Source organism: Notothenia rossii (assembly GCF_949606895.1).
Source record: "Notothenia rossii genome assembly, chromosome: 5".
Taxonomy (NCBI): Eukaryota; Metazoa; Chordata; class Actinopteri; order Perciformes; family Nototheniidae; genus Notothenia; species Notothenia rossii.
In genome coordinates, this window is record NC_136903.1 from 43,838,897 (window position 1) to 43,860,665 (window position 21,769).

General features: G+C 42.1%; 3 protein-coding genes across 7 annotated transcripts; 1 reads left to right on the forward strand and 2 right to left on the reverse strand.

The window, feature by feature from the left end:
* Positions 1 to 643: 643 nt before the first annotated feature.
* spata2l (spermatogenesis associated 2-like) lies at positions 644 to 13,655 on the reverse strand. Of its 3 annotated transcripts, none has more exons than XM_079684230.1 (4): positions 13,599 to 13,655; positions 4,333 to 4,686; positions 3,012 to 3,296; positions 644 to 2,084 (listed from the first exon to the last, which is right to left on the reverse strand). In XM_079684230.1, exons 2-4 carry the CDS (start codon positions 4,672 to 4,674, stop codon positions 1,098 to 1,100), a joined length of 1,614 nt encoding a protein of 537 aa, XP_079540356.1. In that variant the 5' UTR covers positions 4,675 to 4,686; positions 13,599 to 13,655; the 3' UTR covers positions 644 to 1,097. The 3 variants fall into 3 exon arrangements, with proteins under 3 accessions (XP_079540356.1, XP_079540355.1, XP_079540357.1); XM_079684229.1 differs by lacking the exon at positions 13,599 to 13,655 and adding an exon at positions 6,741 to 6,920; XM_079684231.1 differs by lacking the exon at positions 13,599 to 13,655 and adding an exon at positions 6,324 to 6,713.
* Positions 13,656 to 13,804: 149 nt separating this feature from the next.
* Positions 13,805 to 19,110, forward strand: LOC307040979 (uncharacterized protein). Of its 3 annotated transcripts, none has more exons than XM_079684233.1 (3): positions 13,805 to 17,359; positions 17,492 to 17,758; positions 18,001 to 19,110. In XM_079684233.1, the coding sequence occupies exons 2-3, from the start codon at positions 17,608 to 17,610 to the stop codon at positions 19,017 to 19,019; spliced, it is 1,170 nt and encodes a 389-aa protein (XP_079540359.1). In that variant the 5' UTR covers positions 13,805 to 17,359; positions 17,492 to 17,607; the 3' UTR covers positions 19,020 to 19,110. The 3 variants fall into 3 exon arrangements, with proteins under 3 accessions (XP_079540359.1, XP_079540360.1, XP_079540358.1); XM_079684234.1 differs by having other exon boundaries at positions 13,805 to 17,091; positions 17,224 to 17,758; XM_079684232.1 differs by having other exon boundaries at positions 13,805 to 17,758.
* Positions 19,057 to 21,654, reverse strand: LOC307040983 (proteasome subunit beta type-3-like). Its single transcript, XM_079684265.1, has 4 exons — positions 21,374 to 21,654; positions 20,116 to 20,300; positions 19,650 to 19,757; positions 19,057 to 19,548 (listed from the first exon to the last, which is right to left on the reverse strand). Exons 1-4 carry the CDS (start codon positions 21,374 to 21,376, stop codon positions 19,329 to 19,331), a joined length of 516 nt encoding a protein of 171 aa, XP_079540391.1. The 5' UTR covers positions 21,377 to 21,654; the 3' UTR covers positions 19,057 to 19,328.
* Between the last annotated feature and the right edge of the window lie 115 nt (positions 21,655 to 21,769).

Consider the following 21,769-nt stretch of genomic DNA (forward strand, 5'->3'; position numbering starts at 1 on the left):
ATCAAATCATATGCCAGTACAAGCTCTAGCCAATCAAACCGCTGCTTGTGTGTCAGGGGCGGGAGATTCATGTGATTGGTTGTTGGTCGAGCTTCAGACACGCCCGCCGGCAAGCTTTTTTTGAAGCTGTAGTGCAGACGGGCCGTAACATTGCAGAAGCTTATCGAAATGATGCCACGCCGACTGCGTGCCGTACTCAAAGCTAAAAGGCGGTCCAACATAAGAAGGGCAGTGTATAAGCCATTTAAAACAAACATTTCCAGTGTATATCTTTATTTATCTTTATATTGACTTGGCTGGCTTGTTGTGCCTGTGTGGTTAATCACAGTAAAATACAATTGTGTCCACACTCGGTACTTTACAAGAGGCAAACATCACGAGGCAAAACTCAAAGTGATAAGCCAACCTAATAAGAATGTAACCATTAAGAACTGTCTCTTGTCAACGTCTTCCAAACAGGTTGCCTGTCTCTTAACAATCTGGCGTTCAATCTGGCGGGAATTGTAGTCTTTTGTCGCTACTTTGGGGGCAGATAGCCAAATACTCAGCAGGAATAAAATAATACGTTTTGGGTTGTTATCAATGTAATAAAGAAAGGGCTTGATGAGTGTATGTAATGAGTCAATACAATTACTTGAGCTAGTACTTTTTCAGAGTTTTATTGGTACATAACTCCACTTTCACCAAAGTGAGTTCCTCTTGTATCATAAAATATCACACACAGACAACTGGCTCATTGACCTTTTTTGTGTGTCCTCTGCAGGAAGCATACATGTGAAAGCAGACATTCTTGTGCTTGACACTTAATTACATTTGGGGACCCAAGAGCACAAACTATAACACAACTTCATGTTTGACAATATACAACACTTCGCAAATGGCGATTATGGTTCATATGGCACTTACAGAATAACTGGATGATCGAGTGATGAGTCTCAGAGAGAAGACCATAATACAAAAACAGACACACTCAATACTACATGTTGGTTCTGTTTCAAGGCAACATTTTGATTTGAATTCTGTTTACAGTATGCAGATTTAAGGCACTGTGATTTTGCTAATTGTGCCTGATAAGTGCAATACTTTTCAAATAAAAATCACACAGAAGATGATTGGTCAAAGGTTTGGCCACAATCACAGGTTACAGGATTTCTGTACCAGCAATCGCTACAATACTCATTTCCACAATATCTGCAGAGAACCAGAGGCTTCCTGAAGCAGGTCCTCCCACAGGAGCACACGCCCAGGGGCTGCAGGTTGTGATCTCTCCGGCAATACTCTATCCCTTTGCAGGAACCAGAGTGAAAGACACTGCAGCTGAGACACATGAACTGGGGGTCCGGCTTGGCCATGTCGCAGCAGTCATGGTAGGTGATCCGATGAAGAGGTTGACTTATTGATTTATGCTCATCACGCAGAGCTAAGGAGGACATGGCTGCGTTGCTGCTGAGAGTTAGCGATGCGCTCATATCACTCACTCTGAGGCTCTGTCCCTGGGGAGACGAAGCTCTTAATTCTTCCACTCGGTGCTTCTTCCTGAAGCAGAGCTCAAGCTTGTTGCAGTCAATGTTGTGCAAGGCATTGCATTCAGTGCAGACTTTAGGACAGAGATGAGCCGATTGGAGGCAGAGGCAGCTGTGGTCGGCTTCAGCCTCGCTGTGATGGTAACCACTCATGTCTAACTGCAGACTGCGGGACTGGGAGTCCACTCTGTCAAACCGGGGCTCTCTGCAGGGACGCCGGCCTTGCCTCCCGCAGGCTGAGGAGCTCCTGGGAGGGTCCGCCTCCAGGGGGGAGGTCTTGCTCAGCTGGCAGTTGAGTGTAGAGATGCAGACCTGCTCTTTGGCAGAAAGAGAGGTGGCCGTGGCAGACAAGGACGCCACTCCGTTGCTGTGTGTTTTGACAGCGGGGGGGGGGGCACTGCTTTGAGTCACCCAGGTTAAAGAGCAGGGACTCTCGTCGTCAATGAGAACCGTCTCCCTTCCCACCCCTTTAACGTACTCATCCGTGTAGAGATCCATCTCCCCTTCTCCATCAAACGGCTGATTGACATCCAGGGTCTTCTTGGTGTTGTCCAGGGCAACCTGTTGGGATGCATGTCAAATGAATCCTCAGTGTGAACATTTTTTATGTTTTCCAGGAATAGAACGAGATGATGGTTTAGCGAAGTATAATATCAGCACAGCTGCTCAGTAAATAAGGTTCAAAGATGTGTATATGACGCAAAAATGTAGTGTGAATGCTTAGCTCTGAAGCCAATATCACTACAATGGTGGAATTAAACTAATTCATTAAGTTAAATAATGTACTAAAGCATACTTTTTAAGTACTGGTAGTTTAATTATTTCCATATTATGGGACCCAAAGCACTTACTCCACTTCATCTCAGAGGGAAAAATTATACTTTCAACTCTACATTTATCTGACAGCTCCTGACCTGACCTGTTACTTGCAGATTTTGATAATCAAAACAATATATAATCAAAAAATAAATGTTGTATGTACTATTACAGAACACAATAATAAAAATTAGCTTCACATTAAGCAGCTGCAATATTTAAGAGATGAAAACATCAATCCATCCATAACAATAATCCAAAACAAATATTTAATAGTATGTGATGTGGCTTTTATTATTCATCATAACATAATTATTAATCAATTTAAAGATCACATTACTCAAATCTGTTTTTCAGCTCTTCGTTTAAACTACATGATGGCATTAAAGAGTTCTTTGGCAGCACTTGTCCATTAAAAGGAATAAATTGACACGTCTCTAGAGCACTACTGTACGCACATTTCCCTGAAAAACCTAGAATATGACCCATCTTTGGAAATTGTGGGAACTTCTCCAACATAAATACAATGTCTGTCAGCACAGCATGAGATTGGTTGAACAGTGGGGCGGCAAGAGAGGACAGGTTCCATCTCCACCAGAGAGCTGAATGACTCCATTAGAAAATAAAGACCTCACCCCAAAAAAATATAGATTTTAGAGACAGCAGACGTACCTGTAGGCTGCGTCCCCTCTGCCTCTCCCTCACCACCCCCAGCTCCCACTGGGCCTCCCCAGCGTGCCGCCCCAGAGCCGCAAGCAGGAGGCGACACTCGCAGCGGGCAAGGAAGAAGGCGCAGGACAGAGCCAGGAGGTGGTCCAGGGATGCAGCAGAGACCCGGGCCAGGCGCAGCTGCTCGGCGCGGGGGCTGGGCTGGTACCCCAGCAGCCCGAACAGCTCCTCTATCTGAGGAAGGGACAGCACCGGCCTGATGTAGTGGGTGAACAGACCGGAATACATCTGGGACACGAGACAAGAAGAAAATTAGTTTATATTTTTGCACAACTGTTATTTGATTGATATACCCCCTTATGTTTATATGTGATGTCTACATTTCTACTACTGTAGTATATTGGTCTTTTAGAGAAGATTCTCATTTATTCAGAATATTTTATATTGTGTATTTTGTGATTCATGTCTTTTCTACTGTAGACATGGATATATTTGCTGTTTATGTTTTATTTTATTATTTGTAGACTTTATTCCATCTCTTAAATATTTTAATGCTTGAACACATTGCTGTTGTAACAAAGGAATCAATAAAGTATCTATCAATCTGTCTTCATCTGGCATGCGAAAAGACGAGTGCCATTAAAGACTTCACTCTTGTCAGCGTTGAAAAGACATTGGGTCAGCGTTGAATAGAAGGGTGCAGTGATTTGTGTAGGCCATCCCAGATGTTAGCATCACAAAACCAATGGGACTTCTCCTTTGGATTTTGGAATATTGCAACATATAAGATCTTTGGCAAACACACGTTTACTATGAAACTTACACATTTTGTTCAGCAGGACAATCTCCACAAATGAAAACCACTTTATGATATTTAAGGCGTAAATGGCATAGTCAGAAGCAAAAACAACATTATTCTATAAAGGAACTACAGCATGGTCACATGACTTCAAAGCACAACTGCTAAAGCTAAAGGTGGCTAATGTTCAGCGTGATGGCTTATTTAGTCATTCTTTAGCAACCTTTGTTTTTAATAAGACATAAAAGACATTCACCACTAGGGTATTTACTGTCGTATTTATGTCACAGAAAAAAATGTCAAAATCTCTTCAGCTTGTGTTAATCACAGACCTTATTTCAGGCATCTAAAAAAACACCTACAAATATCGGTTGAGTTCTCACACGAGGTGCTAAAATGCTTACTCATTTCATGGCTTTAGGACTCATTCCTGTACCACTGTATAAATAATCAGAGTTGGTGGGACATTTTAAGAAACAAATGCAGAAATTAACTACATGACTCCATTGTTTCCTCAGATCTAACCTTGACTACTTTGTACTCGGCCCGCCAGTGACCGAGGTACAGGTTCAGGGCCGCCTGCTCCAGGACCTCGAAGGCTTTGGCCAGGCCCTTCAGCCCTGCTCTGCCTCTGAGTCGCACCGCCCCGCCTGCTGGTGCTGCTGTGAGCGACTCCTCCATCACCCTCAGCGGGTCCACCCCCAGGCAGTGTGTCTCCTGAGCCTCTCCGTCCTTCAGCAGGACCTCCACCTGCCTCCACAGGTCCTCATCTCCACAGGCCAGGCTGGAGCCTTGACCCACGATCTGCTGCTCCAAACTCTGATCATAGATGCTCACCAGGTCTCTGGTCTGTCTGGGGAGGCTCATCTCTTTTATCAGCTGAGAGGGAGACACACAGGACATTGAAATTAAAGATGAAACTCTGGCACGTTCTCTCTTCTTAAGCAAAATACCTGTTTCTACATAATTAGCTAAAAGTGATCCAAACTATTGTTTTAAACTTGTTTGATTTTTTAATTTATCTTTCTAAATTCTAGTTACCTAAAACTTAATTTCAGATTCAGAATACTTTATTATCCATTTAATTTACAAAAAATGGAAATGTGTTTTTGAACCTAGCAAATAAGATAAAATGACACAGTACAACATATTACATTCTTTTTTTACATGTTACTTGTTAGACGCTTTTATCCAAAGTGACTTATATACTCAATACTGTGGGCAATCCCCACAGGAGCAATTTGGGGTGAAGTGTCTCAGGGACACAACGACATGCTGACTGCAGTGGGGTTTGAACCTGTTCTCCCCTGATCCCAACACCAACGCACAACCCACTGCGCGACACACCTCCTGTACATACAATTCATACACACAAATAAAGCGGAGTTGCATCATAAAGTGACATGGAGGCATTCTTAATAGAAGTGGTTTGTTATTCCAGTAGCTTGGGTCAGATGTATTACAAGATCAGATGTATTACAAATATATAATTGACTATACATTCAAAGTGGGTGATGGTGTTGGTGGCAGAATCTCCAAAGAAGGATCTTTAGGATCTGAATCAGAATATGCCTTTATTCCTTCCACAGAGGGGAAATGTACATTGTTACGGCACAAAGAAGATAGACAATACAAATACAAATAAAACACTATTAGATCAATGGGCATGCGGAAAAAATATGAAATGTACAATAGGAAAAATATGAAAGTCATTTGAATGTACAAGTTACATTCAAGTAGATTCTACTAATTTACAAACTGCACATAAGTGTTATTGAACAACAGTGGCGTCGTAGTCTTGTTGTAGTCAACTTGTGTGAGTGTGTGTGGGGGGGTCTACCAGGGGCCATGCTGGTTGTAAAGTCGGACCGCTGCAGGAAGCAAGGACCTGCTGTATCCGCTGTGCAGCAGCCTTTCACTGAAGGAGCTGCACAGTGAGGACAGGGTTTGTCTCCCCGGTGTACCATGTGTACAAGTGTGTAAACATGGAGCTCCTCTAAAATAAGAAGTAGGCCTATGTATTGTTCAGTGTTGGGAGGATTACTCAGTCATTCTGGAGTAAAGGAAAAATATGCCAAAAAAGTACTGAGCGATTTTGAGGGATAATATAGACACTGGAAACGTTTAATATTACAATATTTTGTTGAATGTGTTATTACAAACTACGCAAGCTTAGTTATAAGGTTAATTATTTTTAGCGTGTAAACACGTATTACAAAACCGAAAGTAAAACTTATGACATCTTGGCCCAAGTGAAAGTGAAAAATAATGTAAACATATTTTGTTTGTAATTAACCAACTATTATCGTCGCTTAAACCTACAGAAATAGCTCGCAGACAGTACGTGGCTTTAAATCCATGACAACGAGTGATAATAATCTATAATGGACTGTCAGCAAGTTAGCATTAGCTCAACCTGTTCCCACTGAGACTAGCTAGTTTGCCAAGTCACCTGTAGCTTTTGCGTTTCAGTGTTTTTAATTGCGAGACAATTAAATGAATTTGTAATAAAATACCGTTTTGTTACAGAAATGTTAGCTGCTCTTCAATTCGGTTGACATACAATCCACCAAACAGCGAAAGGTCGACATTAATAAGACTGTTTTCACCTCCAACCACTGTGTTTAATGATTGGAGAAAGACCCCGGAAGTAACAGCGAAAAGTTAAATTACCATTTGAATCAGAGTTTCATCTTGTTTTAGAAATATGCCGAATTAAAGGCGTACTGTTTCTGATTTGGAAACAGTTTTGTCCATGGTTGAAAAGGTATGTGTTTCTGTCAAAACGCAAGTCAACATTAAATGACTAAAATTAGGATTGACATTTCACACCGAGAGAGATAGTAGCGAGGAGCTAAGCTAACGTTAGCTGACAACTGAAACCTGATCAAAGTATAAGCTTTGATTGACACATTAGATTCACACACACTCACCTGTGTCTGGTTAACAGGCCAGGTAACTAAAACATTTCCGGACTCAACGGTCGGTGTGCAGCTGACTGTTTCAGCTGTTTATTGTCTAGATAGAGCAAAGTAAACATTATCACGTGGCACGGATTTTCCCAGACGGGTGCGTCTGGTAGTAGTACCGGGGCGGGCCGGTCGGGCGGGGAAGAGTAGTTCTGCAGTGGAAGGATTTCTTTGAACTTTGAGGGGTCAAAATTAAACAATTTCACAGAAAATTGACTAAAATGAAACTGTGAGCGTTGCAAAATTAAACTATGAAAAAAAATGGACTAAAATTAATTCTAAAAGTAACTAATTTACCTGTATAGTTGGGATGTTATATTGTAACAAGCGCATCCTCCACTAAATGGCAGCATTTCATATGTTAAGCGCCCTACTGGCCTCTGCATGAACCGGTTGCCCTGTCGTTATCCACAATCAATCAATCAATGTTTATTTATATAGCCCAATATCACAAATGTTACATTTGTCTCAGTGGACTTCACAGTTTGTACAGAATATCAGTATGACAATACGACACCCTCTGTCCTTAGACCCTCACATCGTACAAGGAAAAACTTCCAGAGAAAACCCACAGTTTAAAGGGGAAAATGGGAGAAACCTCAGGTAGAGCAACAGAAGAGGGATCCCTCTCCCAGGACGGACAGACGTGCAATAGATGCCGTGTGTAAATTGAAAAGATAATACATTTGCAACATAGGTAGTCCAAATGTTTGGAAATGCATGTGTGTATAATAGGAAGATGAATCCACGTGGATATCCATCCAGGACTTATGATCCAGGACCACAGCCACGACTCAAGATCCAGGACTCGCGATCCATGACACAGGACCGCAGGATCATCCATGACTCCGGATCCCGGCGTATATAGACACCAAAAAGAAAGACATTTGGGGAAGCTGGGTTAATCGGAACATGAGAGTACACAGGTATAGACAGAGAGAAGGAAGAAGTAAGATGTCCCCCGACAAACTAAGCCTATACCAGCAAAACTAGGGGCTGAATCTAATCAGCCCTAACTATAAGCTTTATCAAAAAGGAAGGTCTTAAGCGCACTCTTAAAAACGGATAGGGTGTCTGCCGCCCGAACACAAACTGGAAGCTGATTCCACAAAAGTGGAGCTTGATAAGAAAAGGCTCTGGCTCCCATTGTACTTTTAGAGACTCTAGGAACAACCAACAACCCTGCATTCTTGGAACGCAATGCCCTAGTAGGACAATAGGGTATAATGAGTTCTTTAAGGTAAGATGGCGCCTGCCCATTAAGAGCTTTGTAGGCGAGAAGAAGAATTTTAAATTCTATCCTGGAGCCAGTGTAAGGCAGCCAGAACAGGAGTAATGTGGTCCCTTTTCCTAACTCTGGTTAGTACACGAGCTGCAGCATTTTGAATCAGCTGAAGCGACTTGACTGACTTCTTGGTACACCCTGATAATAAGGAGTTACAATAATCCAGCCTTGAAGTAACAAATGCATGGACTAGTTTCTCTGCATCGTTTTGAGGCAAGATATGCCTGATTTTTGCAATGTTACGTAGATGGAAGTAAGCGGTCCTTGAAATTGATTTTATGTGGGTGTTAAAGGATAAATCCTGATCAAATATAACGCCAAGATTCCTTACAGTCTCACTGGAGGCCAAATTAATGCCATCCATAGTTAGTATATCTTTAGATAATTTGTTTCGTAGATTCTTCGGGCCAAGTACAATAACTTCAGTTTTGGTCGTGTTTAACATCAAAAAATGTAAGGTCATCCACGTTTTTAAGTCCTTGAGGCAGTCTTGAATTTTATTTAGATGATTAATTTCATCAGGCTTGATTGATAAATATAGTTGAGTATCATCCGCATAACAATGAAAGTTTACAGAATGATTGCTTATAATATTGTCTAACGGAAGCATATATCGTGTGAACAAAATAGGTCCAAGCACTGAGCCCTGTGGCACTCCATGGCTAACTTTGGTTTGCATGGAAGATTCATAGTTGACACGTACAAACTGAGAGCGTTCAGATAGATAGGACCTAAACCAGCCGAAAGCAGTTCCCTGTATGCCAACTAAGTGCTCTAGTCTTTGCAATAGGATATCATGGTTGATAGTATCAAATGCAGCACTAAGATCGAGACACAACAGTGTATTTATACCATAGACCAGGGGTTTTCAAAGTGTGGGTAGGTGAGCCTCCCCTCAGAGAACATAAGAACAGCCGCGCCCCCCCCTCCCAATTATTATTGCTGTTATTATTATTATTATTATTATTGTTGTTGCTATAATGCAGGGGTATTCAATTGCATTTCAAAGAGGTCCAGTAAGAGAAAATTATAACAAGATCGCAAGAACACTGGTAGCAATCGGAAAATTGACTGTTGTTCAGTTTGTGTGTTGTGGAAAATGCGTGTCCGTGCATGAAAATATACCACACACCCAATTACAATTGCATGTTCAATTCACTACCCTGGAAGTTAATACAGTTGTTAAAGTTGGAACAGCCTGTGGACAGCCGTTCTTCCTTGCATGTCAGTCGCCGACACATTCTTACAGAGGACAGGCACATCTAGCTGCAGCACGACCATGAGCACGACCCGTATATTTCCGCACGCCGTGTTCTCAAGACATATTTTTTTAACATTTTCAACATGGTTGATAAATCCTTATATGCTCCCGGCAACACACTGAACGTCAACTTTGCCTCCTTATTACACTCACCCCTACTTTAGTGGGAACAATGAGTCTGCGTCTTTGATGCACAGAGGAATAAACGCAGATCATACTTTGGCTGCAGCCTTTACCGGTACTTGCTTTTGATCAAAGTCAATGCGGAAAACCTGCACTCACACAGGTAGGTGGAGGTGAAGAGAATGAGCGCTTTTACAGCCTTTTTGGCGAGGTGGGGGAACTCGGTCTCCACAGACAGCCACAAGTGGGCAAGTGTCACTTTACTCGTCTTTTTCTCGTTCTTTTGTGTCTCACGCTGCGCCTCCCCTGAAGCTCTCTGGCGCCCCCCAGGGGAGGTGCGCCTCACACTTTGAAAACCGCTGCCATAGACTGATTTATACCCGAGCGGCAAACTCTGGGGAAGAGCCAGGACGGAAGTGCCACACACTGCAGTTCATCTAGGCTAGTAGGAGCAGTCTGCAGAAGGGAGCAATTTCCATTGACCCCCATCAGTGCATGACATTAAGGATTTTGGGAGATGGCCCTGTGGGCCATCTAAGCTAATTTACAGATGGCCCTGAGCCCAATAGAGATTGCCCTGAAAAATGTGCGCGCACGAATTGACGCACGAAGGGTTTGGGGGGCCTCCCCCTAGAACACTTAGATTTCTGCAGGTCTTAGATGCTGTCTGGTGCATTCTCTAGACTGAATTATAAGATGAAACACCACAATATTACAATTTCAATTGTATTCTTCATTTCACTTGTTTGAGTTTGCTCTCTTGCATGCCCTGCATAGCTATAATAAATACTTAAGTTGTTGGTCAAGACACTTTCCATCTGATGAAGGCAAATGCCTTCCCAGGTGTAAAAAAGTAGAAAACATTACATGCAGCTATAACTGCCAAAACAAACATTATTTACGCTATTATGGCCCCTGTTCAAAATGTTTGTAATGTTATCTACTGTACGTTGGTCGAAGGAATGCCTCCTCATCCAGAAGCTGACCGAGCAGACCCGAGCAGCCGAGTGCATCCGCGAAGCACACACAATGGCGACGTCAGAGTTCCCGTTAGCAAGCAAATCTAAATCTCTTCAGGCAAAATAATTTCCCTTTAGCGCAATACCGCTCCAGTTGCGCCACTTATGTGACAGACAAGAAGAGTATGTGACAGACAAGAGTAGTCCATTCTAATGTCTAACACTTAATGTGGAGAAAGAGATGTGCTGTATGGGTTGATTGTGCGTTGATCTGTTGGTAATGCCTCGGGGTTCCGGTAGGCATGTAAACAAATGCATAATGCTGCGCTATACTTTGTGGCCTCACCCGGTTGCATAGCGACACTTATTGTTTAGGTCACGGTGTCTTTTAATAAGCAGGTAGTCATATCATTAGCTAGAACTAGCTGGATCTGATCGATATGGACATAAACGCGAGTGAAGTCTAATCTGACGGGAGAGAGAGATCAGCTGCTGCTGACGAGTCGACACGCAGCTCTGCATGATCACATGCAGCGGTAAGCGGACAAAACACACACTTCAGGTTAGAATAGCACACGTAGCTATTTTAATCACCTCTCAAACTACCGTAACTAGTTATAGATATGTTTAGTTTTACTGTCGGGTCACTCATTACTGGATCCGCGAGCTGCATGATACTGGCATAATAGATTGCCCGATCGGGCAACCAGCAGGTGAGGCTTCATGGCCCGAGCTAAATACTAGATGGCCCCGGGCCATCGGGCAGACCTTAATGTCGAGCCCTGCCCCCATGTTAAAATGCCCAACTTTACAGCAGAAATAAACATGTTTACATCGTGGTTCAAAAAACCATATTCTCTGTATAGTTAGATCCCCCCTTCATGAATATGGATTCCCCCAATCCATGATTGGTCATCCATTGGTGAATCTTTTCTCAACTCATCTGTTTAATTAATATTAAGCCTTAAAGTTATGCATAAATTAGGGCGTGGTCACATTGAGGGACAGCTCTGTCAAGTGACTGCTGCTGCTAGCTTCTTGTCTCTCTGCTAGCTGCTCCGTGAAGCTAGCTACAGGGACTCTGCCTGGTCAGTTCATCCAGGGAACACAACTTGAAGCCGGTGTTGTGTCAAATTATGCACCCCCGTTATGAAATGCAACCCTTGTCACGGGAACGCGCATTTTTAAATGACACGTTTACACCTTAAAACGATGTTTAAAACGAAAAGTAAACGTTCAGGGTTTTTATTAATGGTCATTTTCAGACTGTGAGTTGTTTAGAGGTAGCTCATATAGTCTTGATTATTCTGGTTTAACTTTTCGCTCCGTATTTGATGGTACTGTAGTGGTGTCAAAATTCATTCGTCACTTCCTTTCCAGTTTTTTTTTTTTTTTATCTTTCTTTTTATTATTATTGTTACGTCCTGTCTGTATAAACTTGCTTTAAAATGTATTGTTTAATTTTACATAGTTGTCATCTAATAATCAACATATATGTTTATGTTACATAGTCTTTGTCAGCATATTTTTGCCACGCTATGCACCCCTTGCTATCTTACATAATAAAAGTGTCACATTCATGAAACGTGCTCCATTTATTGGTACCAGTCCTAGAACCATACCCTAAAAAATGCTTGAGGGTGGGATTAATAGAAACCTTTTTTTGGGGGGGGGGGGGGGTGCATTTTATGACAGGCCTGGCCATCACAATATGCCCCCCCTTGCTATCTTACAAAATAAAATTGTCACATTCATGAAACTTGCTCCATTTATTGTTACCAGTCCTAGAACCATACCCTGAAAAATGCTTGAGGGTGGGATTAATAGAAACCTCTTTTGGGGGGGGGGGGTGCATTTTATGACAGGCCTGGCCATCACAATATGACCCCCTTGCCATCTTACAAAATAAAAGTGTCACATACATGAAACTTGCTCCATTTATTGGTACCAGTCCTAGAACCATACCCTGAAAAATGCTTGAGGGTGGGATTAATAGAAACCTCTTCTGGGGTGGGGTGCATTTTATGACAGGCCTGGTTCCCACGATATGCACCCCCTGTGTGTGTGCTCTTGCTTAAGACAACACATCCCTGTACATAGCTTTTAATTAGAAACTAAACGATCAGTGTACACAGTCAGACGTGAAAAATAACATCCGAGTACCGCACAATTTAGACAAGTTATTTGCAGTACCCTGTGGTACGTTCAATTTAGCTGACTAACCTTTGACAGCATACATCATCACAATGCACCCCAAGGGAGGATTTTAATACTTTCTTCCATTACAGAGCATGTCTCATTGATGTAATGAAGGAGTTTAGATTACTTATCCCATGGTTGCTGAGAGTTGAGAAAATACAAACTGAACATGCAAGTCATGTTAGGCAGGGCTCGACATTAAGGACTGCCCGATGGCCCGGGGCCATCTAGTATTTAGCTCGGGCCATGAAGCCTCACCTGCTGGTTGCCCGATCGGGCAATCTATTATACCAGTATCATGCAGCTCGCGGATCCAGTAATGAGTGACCCGACAGTAAAACTAAACATAAGTATTACTAGTTTAGGTAGTTTGAGAGGTAATTAAAATAGCTACGTGTGATATTCTAACCTGAAGTGCGTGTTTTGTTCCGCTCACCGCTGCATGTGATCATGCAGAGCTGCGTGTCGACTCGTCAGCAGCAGCTGATCTCTCTCTCCCATCAGATTAGACTTCACTCGCGTTTATGTCCATATCGATCAGATCCAGCTAGTTTTAGCTAATGATATGACTACCTGCTTATTAAAAGACACCGTAGCTGTGTCCCAATTCAGCGGCCGCATCCTCCTGAGCAGTGGTTCCCAACCTGGGGGTTCCCTTGGGGGGTCGCCAAAGATCGCAGGGGGGGCGCCAGACCTCAGATGATTTGAGGCCTAATATCATATTTAGAATAAAAAATTTTTTTAAAAGTACATATTTTTTTTTTACATATCATTTTTTTTACATATTGTAACGCAATACACGATTGGCGCTAAAAGCCTTGTCTACATTACAATAAAATATAGAAATTAATTGATTAAAACAAAAATTCAAAAAATTCATCTGATACTCTGTCACGGTTTGTGAAACAAGCAGGACCCAAATGCAGATATAAACTGAACTTCCTTTATTTCAAGGCTATGAGATATATGTACAATGACAAAAACAGAACACTCACCGCAGAACTAGTCAGGGAACAAGACGAACCGACCAAGACAGACAGAAAACCCAGAACTTAAATACACACAAGACCAATCACACAACAAGACACAGGTGAGGAGGGAGGAGAAAACACAGGGGCCCAGGTGAACATAATCAGACAATTAGACACACCAAGGAAACTAATGACAAGAGGAAAACACAGGGAAAAGGACCAGACAATAACCCAAAGGAAAACATGACATGGAAAACAGCAAAAACACCCAAACCTACAAAACTATAAACGTGACATAACATGAGAATCGTGACATACTCCTCCGATTGGCGCCAACATTGACGTTACTGTGTCAGCTTTCATAATAATAACAGTTTGCTGCGCTTGTTAGCTAGCGACCGACTTCATAAGGTGAATATTTTTGTCTAAAAATGTCTGAAAAACGTAAAGGAGATGACAGCTCATCTGCAATCAAAAAGAAAATGAGGACCTACCTAGAGAGCTATCTTAACTTCGGTTTCATGGAGGGAACGGATAAAACCCGCCCAGAGTGTGTGATATGCAGAGAGAAGCTAGCCAACGAAAGCATAAAACCCAGCAAAATGAAGAGACACCAACAGACCATGCACCCAGAAACAGTCGGGCGTGATCGGGACTTTTTCATAAAGAAACAACACCTTGCAAAGGCAAAGAAGCCAATGGATATTAGAACAGCGTTTGTTAGGGCTGGCAGCGAGGCCTCTTTTGAATGTGCACTTTTAATAGCAAAGGCAAAGAAACCGCACAACATTGGCGAGCAGCTCATTAAGCCAGCTTGCATTAAGATGGCTGAGAAACTGTGCGGCCCGCAGGTCGCGGAGAAGCTAAAAACTGTACCACTGTCAAACAATACGGTGAAAGACAGAATCGAGAAGATGGCAAGTAACTGCGAGCTTTAGCTGCTCGAAAAGCTTGGAAAGGGGCCATTTGCCATACAACTTGATGAAACCACAACTGTAGCAGACAAGGCTGTGCTGATCGTTTATGTGCAATATATCGATGGGGAAGATTTGAAGCAGGACATTCTTATGTCAGTCAACCTTACCATTACCACCCGGGGTGAGGACATTTTTACTGCAGTGGATTCTTACCTCTCATCCCACAAGCTTTCCTATGAGAATTTAGTTGCATGTTGCACAGACGGAGCTGCCTCAATGATGGGAAAAAACAAGGGATTTAACAGTCGCTTGAAAGAAAAGGCCCCACATTGCACAATATTTCACTGTGTGATACATCGCCAGGCCCTGGCCAGCAAGAAACTGTCAGAAGACCTCAGCGAAACACTCTCAACTGTTATTAAAATAGTCAATTTCATCAAAGGTCATTCTGGATTAAAACAGCATATCTGGCCGACATCTTCAGTCTCTACAATGAAACAAACAAGCGTCTGCAAGGCGTGGAGTCCAACATTCTCCAATGATGCATTTGTGCGCAAACTGGAGTACAGGGTCGGGAAAATGGAGAGGGGGGAGCTGCAACAGTTTCACTACTGCTGAAACAATCCTGAAACGGTGCCTGTGTCTGTACGTCGCGAGTTCATCCGCCATATGAACGCACTGCAAACGGAAATGCAATCACGGTTCGCTGACATAGACGAGTATGTCTCCAAGGAATTGTGGGTTTTAGATCCCTTTATTGCCAAAGTTGAGGATGTGGAATACCTGGATTGCGAAGATGAGCTCACCGACATCCAAGCTGACTCGCTGTCAAAGAAATACTTCCAGGAAAAAGGATTTAAAACGTTTTGGATTCTCAAAGGACCAAGCCTCGCTCCAAAGATCACACTGCATGCCACAACCAGGATTATACTCCCATTCAGTACGACATATCTATCAGAAACAGCCTTCAACGCACTTGTTGTCATCAAAACAAAAGCACGCAACACCCTGGACGTTCACAACGACTTTAGACTGGCTGTCACTCACATTACACCAGACATTCCATCCCTGGCTGCGGGCGTGCAAGCCCAAGGTTCACATTAATGAACCTACTTGAACCTCGTCTTCTCTCTGCTATCTGTTCCATGGCAGAGAAGCATTTGATTTACCTGCTTAATATGCCAGTTTTTCATTTTTGTTTTATACAGGCCTATACAACCATATTACCATTTATTTATTAGACATAGTTATTCTTTTGAAGTGTCCTGTTCTTCGACATTTGAAATAAATATGATGCATACATTTGCAAGTTAGTAGCTAATAAAATCATACAAAGACAGAAATGTATCATTTTTTCTTTAATATAAATGTTTCTTCTGCGCGTAAAGTGTCGGTTTCAGTTGGATTATTTGTCACAGTTGCTCCGATCAGATCGGTCTCCTCCATTTTGTAGATTATTTAAGATTTTTTAATCCACATAAACACATCGCCAAAATCCGGCTTACTTTGAGCATGTGTTTTAAACAGTTGAATCCCTTTGAGAATTGTTTCCACTTGCGCCGTCCTTTAATTTCTTGATACAGCGGGCATCCAAATTCATTAATCCTGAGTCCAATAACCATCAAAGTCACTCCAATAGTGCTCCTTAATTACGCTTTCATCCTCCTTTAATGAACATTCATCCAGTTTGTGACAGTAGTTGTAGCATTTTTGAGACTTTTAAACTTTAATTACCGCTGTGTGTGTGTGTGTGTGTGTGTGTGTGTGTGTGTGTGTGTGTGTGTGTGTGTGTGTGTGTGTGTGTGTGTGTGTGTGTGTGTGTGTGTGTGTGTGTGTGTGTGTGTGTGTGTGTGTGTGTGTGTGTGTGTGTGTGTGTGTGTGTAACCGCTGTTACCAGGCACGGCTGTCACTACCCGATTGCCCCCCTGCCCGATCTGTACTGCGCATGTGCGAGATGGTCCGCCATACTGGACAACTACATATACGGCAACTGTAATAGGACACTTCACACAGTGGCGTTTGGCAAAGCAGAAAAAGAACACAAAAAAACCGGGAGAGATGAGTTATTGTTATGACAACGTGACTTCACTATTATTTAACAACTCTTTTTATTGGGTTCTTTTATTTGGGGTTAAGTACATTGTCAGAATAAGTGAGACATAGATGTAACTTCTGTTAGACAGCTATATGCCATACATTTTTGCATACATTCACAGTAAATATGTATTCAGTATGATAACTGCCAAACAGAAGTGAAATCCATTTTCTTTTTGTGCTTTGCCAAACGCCACTGTGTCAAGTGTCCTAGTTGGGTTGCCGTACGGAGTTGTCCAGTATGGCAGACCATCTCGCACATGCACAGTACAGATCGGGCAGGGGGGCAGATCGGCAACAGCGATAATTAAAGTTTCAAAGTTTTGCGGGGTCGCAAATTGCAACAGGAGTCATTTGGGGGGGCCCTGGGTGAAAAAGGTTGGGAACCCCTGCTCCTGAGGATGCATTCGGAGACCGCATACGTCACTTCCGCCAAACGAAGGCTGACCCTTGGTTTCACTTGATGTCACACCGCTGCATTCCTTTGGCGCGAAATTCCATTGGAGGTCAGGAAGTAATTTTCTACAGAGGATCTAGCTGCTGTTACCATTGTGAAAATGCCGGTGTGTTGTGTAGTTTACGGTTGTTCCAATCGATCCGGCCGAGAGAAAAACAAGAGGTTTTACCGTGTGCCGAAGGTTGTCGTCCATAAAGCTGAGCAATTTAAGAAGCTAACCGAAGAATGCCGGAAAAAATGGCTTTCAAACCTACATCTGCGGTCGGGAGGAGCAGAGTCGTCTAATGCACGTGTCTGCAGCGACCACTTCATCAGAGGTATTAGCTAACTTGGTTTTTGTGGCTTTGTTTATGTATTATTGGGTTGTGGTTAAATGCTTATGTACTTAGTAATACTGATCATGTTTAAGTTACCTGTAGTCTAATATGGACTTTGTTGGGAATTTTTAGGGTGCCCTAGCGCTTTGGGTGACGTTGAGTCGGTAGACTGGGCTCCCACTGTTAGCCTCGGTTACCACACAACAAGTAAGCCCAGATCAGAGGCATCTCTTCGATGAGAGCAGAGGATGGAGCTCAAGGAAGACCAACAAAGACAATCAGAATGTGCAGAGGCTTTGTTGGATCTCCTGCAGACAACCGAGAGCCCAGAACCGACGCAACCCCCGTCTGACAGCCCACAACCAGAGGACACCAGTGGGATATTAAATGACCAACAAGGTAAATTAACCACCAGCATTATTTTAAATATTACAAATGTGATTGTCAGAAAATCAATGCAAACTTTGAATTAGGTTTAGGTTTAGAAAATAGAGTACTGACTTGAGAATCTGCAATAATTGGAACAGAGAACTTGCATGTGTGTAAAAAGGTTGTCAAAAAGATAACTTCACAACAATTCACATTCATATTTGACTATTTTAAATAACTAATTATGCTTGCTACTGCTATATTGTATGCAGATGCAGGATGCCAGACTGATTTAACGATGGAGGACATCGAGAGGATGGAGGATGTTCTGAGACAGAACACAACAGAGCTGGGAGATCTTCGGACAAAGGCACTGGATACAAAGTTCAACCAGGAGTCCTTTGAGAACAACGAAGAGAAGACAAAGTTTTACACCGGGCTCCCCAACTTCTTAGTTTTACTTCAGGTTTTTCAACTGTGCGAGCCCTACATTACCTGTGGCCCTATGTCTGTGCTCTCCAAATTTGAACAGTTCATTTTAGTTTTGCTGAGGCTGAGACTAAATCTCCCTCTGAACGATTTGGCTTTCAGGTTCAACATCTCTCTCTCCACTGCTTCTAGAATTTGGCATAAGTTAATTGACATACTTGAGAATACAGAATTTATAATTGAGTGGCCAGAGCGACATGTACTTCAAGCTACAATGCCAATGGGATTCAGACAGGCATTTGGATGTAGAGTTGCTGTGATTGTTGACTGTTTTGAAGTTTTTATTGAGAGGCCCTCTAATTTACTAGTGAGAGCACAAACATGGTCCAACTACAAGCATCACCATACTGTTACATTTCTGATTGGTGTTGCTCCCCAAGGCTATGTCACTTACATATCTTGTGCCTGGGAAGGAAGAGTTAGTGATAAACAGATCACAATACAGAGTGGGCTCCTAAAAAACCTGTTACCTGGAGATATTGTCCTAGCAGACCGTGGGTTCGATATTGGCGATAGTGTGGGATTTTACTGTGCTTCACTAAAGATGCCTGCATTCACCAGAGGGAAAAGTCAGTTGTCAGCATACGAGGTGGAAGAGACAAGAAAAATAGCTAATGTGCGTATTCATGTCGAAAGAGTCATAGGATTAGTCAGAAGAAAATATCAGATTCTGCAAAGCAGAGCTGTGCCCATAGAGCACATGCTAACAAAACCAGGTGAGGCACTAGCATTAATTGACAAGATTGGGGTCATTTGCTGTGCCTTGTCTAATCTGTCAGTGTCTGTCGTCCCATTGGAGTAAAGTCATGGAGCTGTAGTCTTGTAAATAAGAAACCATGTATTATTCAGTATCATTTAATCTTTTCAGTAAACATCTTTTTGTGTGTTGTAAATTGTGTAGCCCTAATCAATATACAACTTTCATCTACATTCAGGCTTAATTCATTCAACAATATTCTAGAGATGACAATTGGTCTGGTGACGCTCCCATGTATGGCCATTGAGGGTTATTGTAAATAAGAAACCATGTATTATTCAGTCTTAGTATCATTTAATCTTTTCAGTAAACATATTTTTTACAATAGCAATATATCACACAGCCCTACTTTCTCTAGTGAGTGTGGTCAGTGAATATGAAGGTACTGTAATGCAGGTTAAAGAGCTGCCACTGTGCAAATAATAATGCAACAAGGAGAGAACCACAACTTCCGCTCACAACAAAGTCTTCTGTCACCATGGGGCAGCCAATCAGATCCAAGGAGCAGATGAATGGTTCGGAGGTTTTTGGATCTATTCCGGCGATCACAGGCTCGATGTAGTATGGCCCAAACCTGATGAGAGCATGACATATTTACCATTTATGCAGGTATTTGTGCCTACTGTAAGCAGCTTAAATGTGGACATGGGTCTATATTAAGTTCAGTGCACTCACCTCTTCTCGTACAACAGGTTGGACACCATGCTCATGAAGGTCTTGGGCTTGATCTGGCGACCCTCCTTCAGCTCGTACAGGTTCAGTCTGAATTTAAGCCTCTGGGATCTACACACAAGGCAAAGACGTCCATCAATCCTCAGATATTTACATTGAATTCAGTCATCACAAATCTAACTTATTTCAAAGCTATGGATAGCAGAATTTCTAATAACATTTTCTCCCCTATTTATTAGAATGCATAGTAATACTATTCAACTACAACACTTTTGTTGTTGGTATAAACATTATAGGTGTAGTATTGTACTTGACACTCCAGGCTTTCTCTAAATGAGAAGTCTTAGTTAGTCTAGATCTGAGAGTTGTAGCTTTATAGAGTTGTAAATCAATCCTGTCATCATAGTACCCTGGTGTTCACAACTGTTTAGCCACTTTGAGAGAACAAGGTGGAGGTCTACACACTCACACTGTCTGAACATCAGTTGCCAGTCCTGCCAGCCCAATATACAGCTTATCTCCCATGGGGAAGATCTTCTGTAAGTCTGTGGTGACCATCTGAGCCTGGATGCCAAACCTCCGGTCCGCTGCTATCGCCACACAGCTCTTCCCTCGCATGGCCATGACGGCCCCTCCGTTATAGGACATAATAGACTGGATGAAGAAGGAGAAACGTAAGAAGAGTTAAGTTAGTCAGAGCTTAAACCATTGATAGATCAAACAACTGATTAAAGAGACAAATCAAACTATTTAAACATAAAGCTCATTTTTAAGCACATTCATTGAAATAAAAATTAAGTTTAAGTTGAGGCCCTTCTATACAGCATAACATGTAAAGAATATCCTAAGAATATGTATTATTTGCAACATGCAAATAAGATACTGAATAATGTTGTCCTCAAAATAAATGACTGAAATCTACGTATTTCATTTAAGGACCAAAAACATGATTCAGGGTTATTTCCAACCACCCAAATGTGTAAACATGGAGCATAACGTTCATCTAAAATCATTTCAACGATCAAAAGAAATAAAAGTAAGATAAAAATAAAAAGTGTAGTTGTAGAACATTATTATTGAACCAAAGTCTTTATTATCCCGCGTTATACATGTTTAAATGTAATGATGTATAGTGAAACCTCGTTGCTGGGTTGTTGAAGTTGTTGCAGTTGTCTGCTGTCAGTGGACTCACCTTAACAAATTGCTGACTAGCTTAGTAGGTTGAAGCTTTAACTAACCAAACTAGCAATGTCTAATTAACCAAACGTTAGCTGATGTTGACCCAAACGCAACATCAGCCCTTTAAGTGAACCGGATTTATTGAATCATAATGCCATTAAAGTGAATTCGGGGAATGATTGTAACAGTTAAGTTAGCCTACAAGACTCAACGTTAGCTCGTGTGCAGCTAGGTAAGCTAAGTATTTAGCATTGCAGCTATGCCCCGGCTACCATCACAATGAAATGTTTTGTATAATTAACTACAACATTGAATATATTGAAACGTTTAGAGTTGTGAGATTGAAGTTACTTAAAACCCCAAACTTAAAATATGTTTTCATTGAATATTTGTTAAGTTTAAGCAGGATGGAAAAGTCTATAAGCTAGCTGGCTACCAACATTAGCTTAGCCATCCATCTCTTGTAACTGTTATCCTTAAATACTAGTTAAATTTGAACATTTACCTAAAAACACATTGGCATGTGATCTAATGTCTGGTGCTCTTACCATTGTGAGTGTGTTGTGATTTTTTCACGATATCTGCGGCGTGCAGGTTCATTTAATTGTTTGACATAGTCGGTGTCCTCCATGATTCCTGCGTTGATGAATGATTGCGTTTTCACTACCTGACCTCCACTTGAATTTCGCGCGTCATAGAAGTCAAGTGACTGAAACCAAGCTATTCAAAAAAAAGACAAGACTCCTCCGAATGCGGCCCGCAAATGCAGCCTTCTTTCCCCAGATTTAGAGCATACATCTGATGTACACTCCGCGGTGTACCATATCCCAGGATGCAACGGGTGACGGTGACGAATGAGTTTTAAAAAAAAAATATGGCTTGTAACGTCCCATCCAGCGCCGTATAGAGAGGCGAAGTCACGCCCATCTACTTCCGGTCCATGG

Excerpts from the sequence above, each read along its gene's own strand:
- LOC307040979 (XM_079684232.1), top strand. The coding sequence starts at position 17,608 with ATGGAGCTCAAGGAAGACCAACAAAGACAATCAGAATGTGCAGAGGCT. Across the intron at positions 17,759-18,000 it reads GATATTAAATGACCAACAAG|ATGCAGGATGCCAGACTGAT; the intron begins GTAAATTAACCA and ends TATTGTATGCAG.
- LOC307040983 (XM_079684265.1), bottom strand. Across the intron at positions 19,758-20,115 it reads GCAACTGATGTTCAGACAGT|ATCCCAGAGGCTTAAATTCA; the intron begins GTGAGTGTGTAG and ends CCTTGTGTGTAG. Across the intron at positions 19,549-19,649 it reads AACCTGTTGTACGAGAAGAG|GTTTGGGCCATACTACATCG; the intron begins GTGAGTGCACTG and ends TGCTCTCATCAG.
- spata2l (XM_079684230.1), bottom strand. The coding sequence starts at position 4,674 with ATGAGCCTCCCCAGACAGACCAGAGACCTGGTGAGCATCTATGATCAG. Across the intron at positions 3,297-4,332 it reads CCGAGTACAAAGTAGTCAAG|ATGTATTCCGGTCTGTTCAC; the intron begins GTTAGATCTGAG and ends CTCGTGTCCCAG. Across the intron at positions 2,085-3,011 it reads AGAGGGGACGCAGCCTACAG|GTTGCCCTGGACAACACCAA; the intron begins GTACGTCTGCTG and ends GCATCCCAACAG.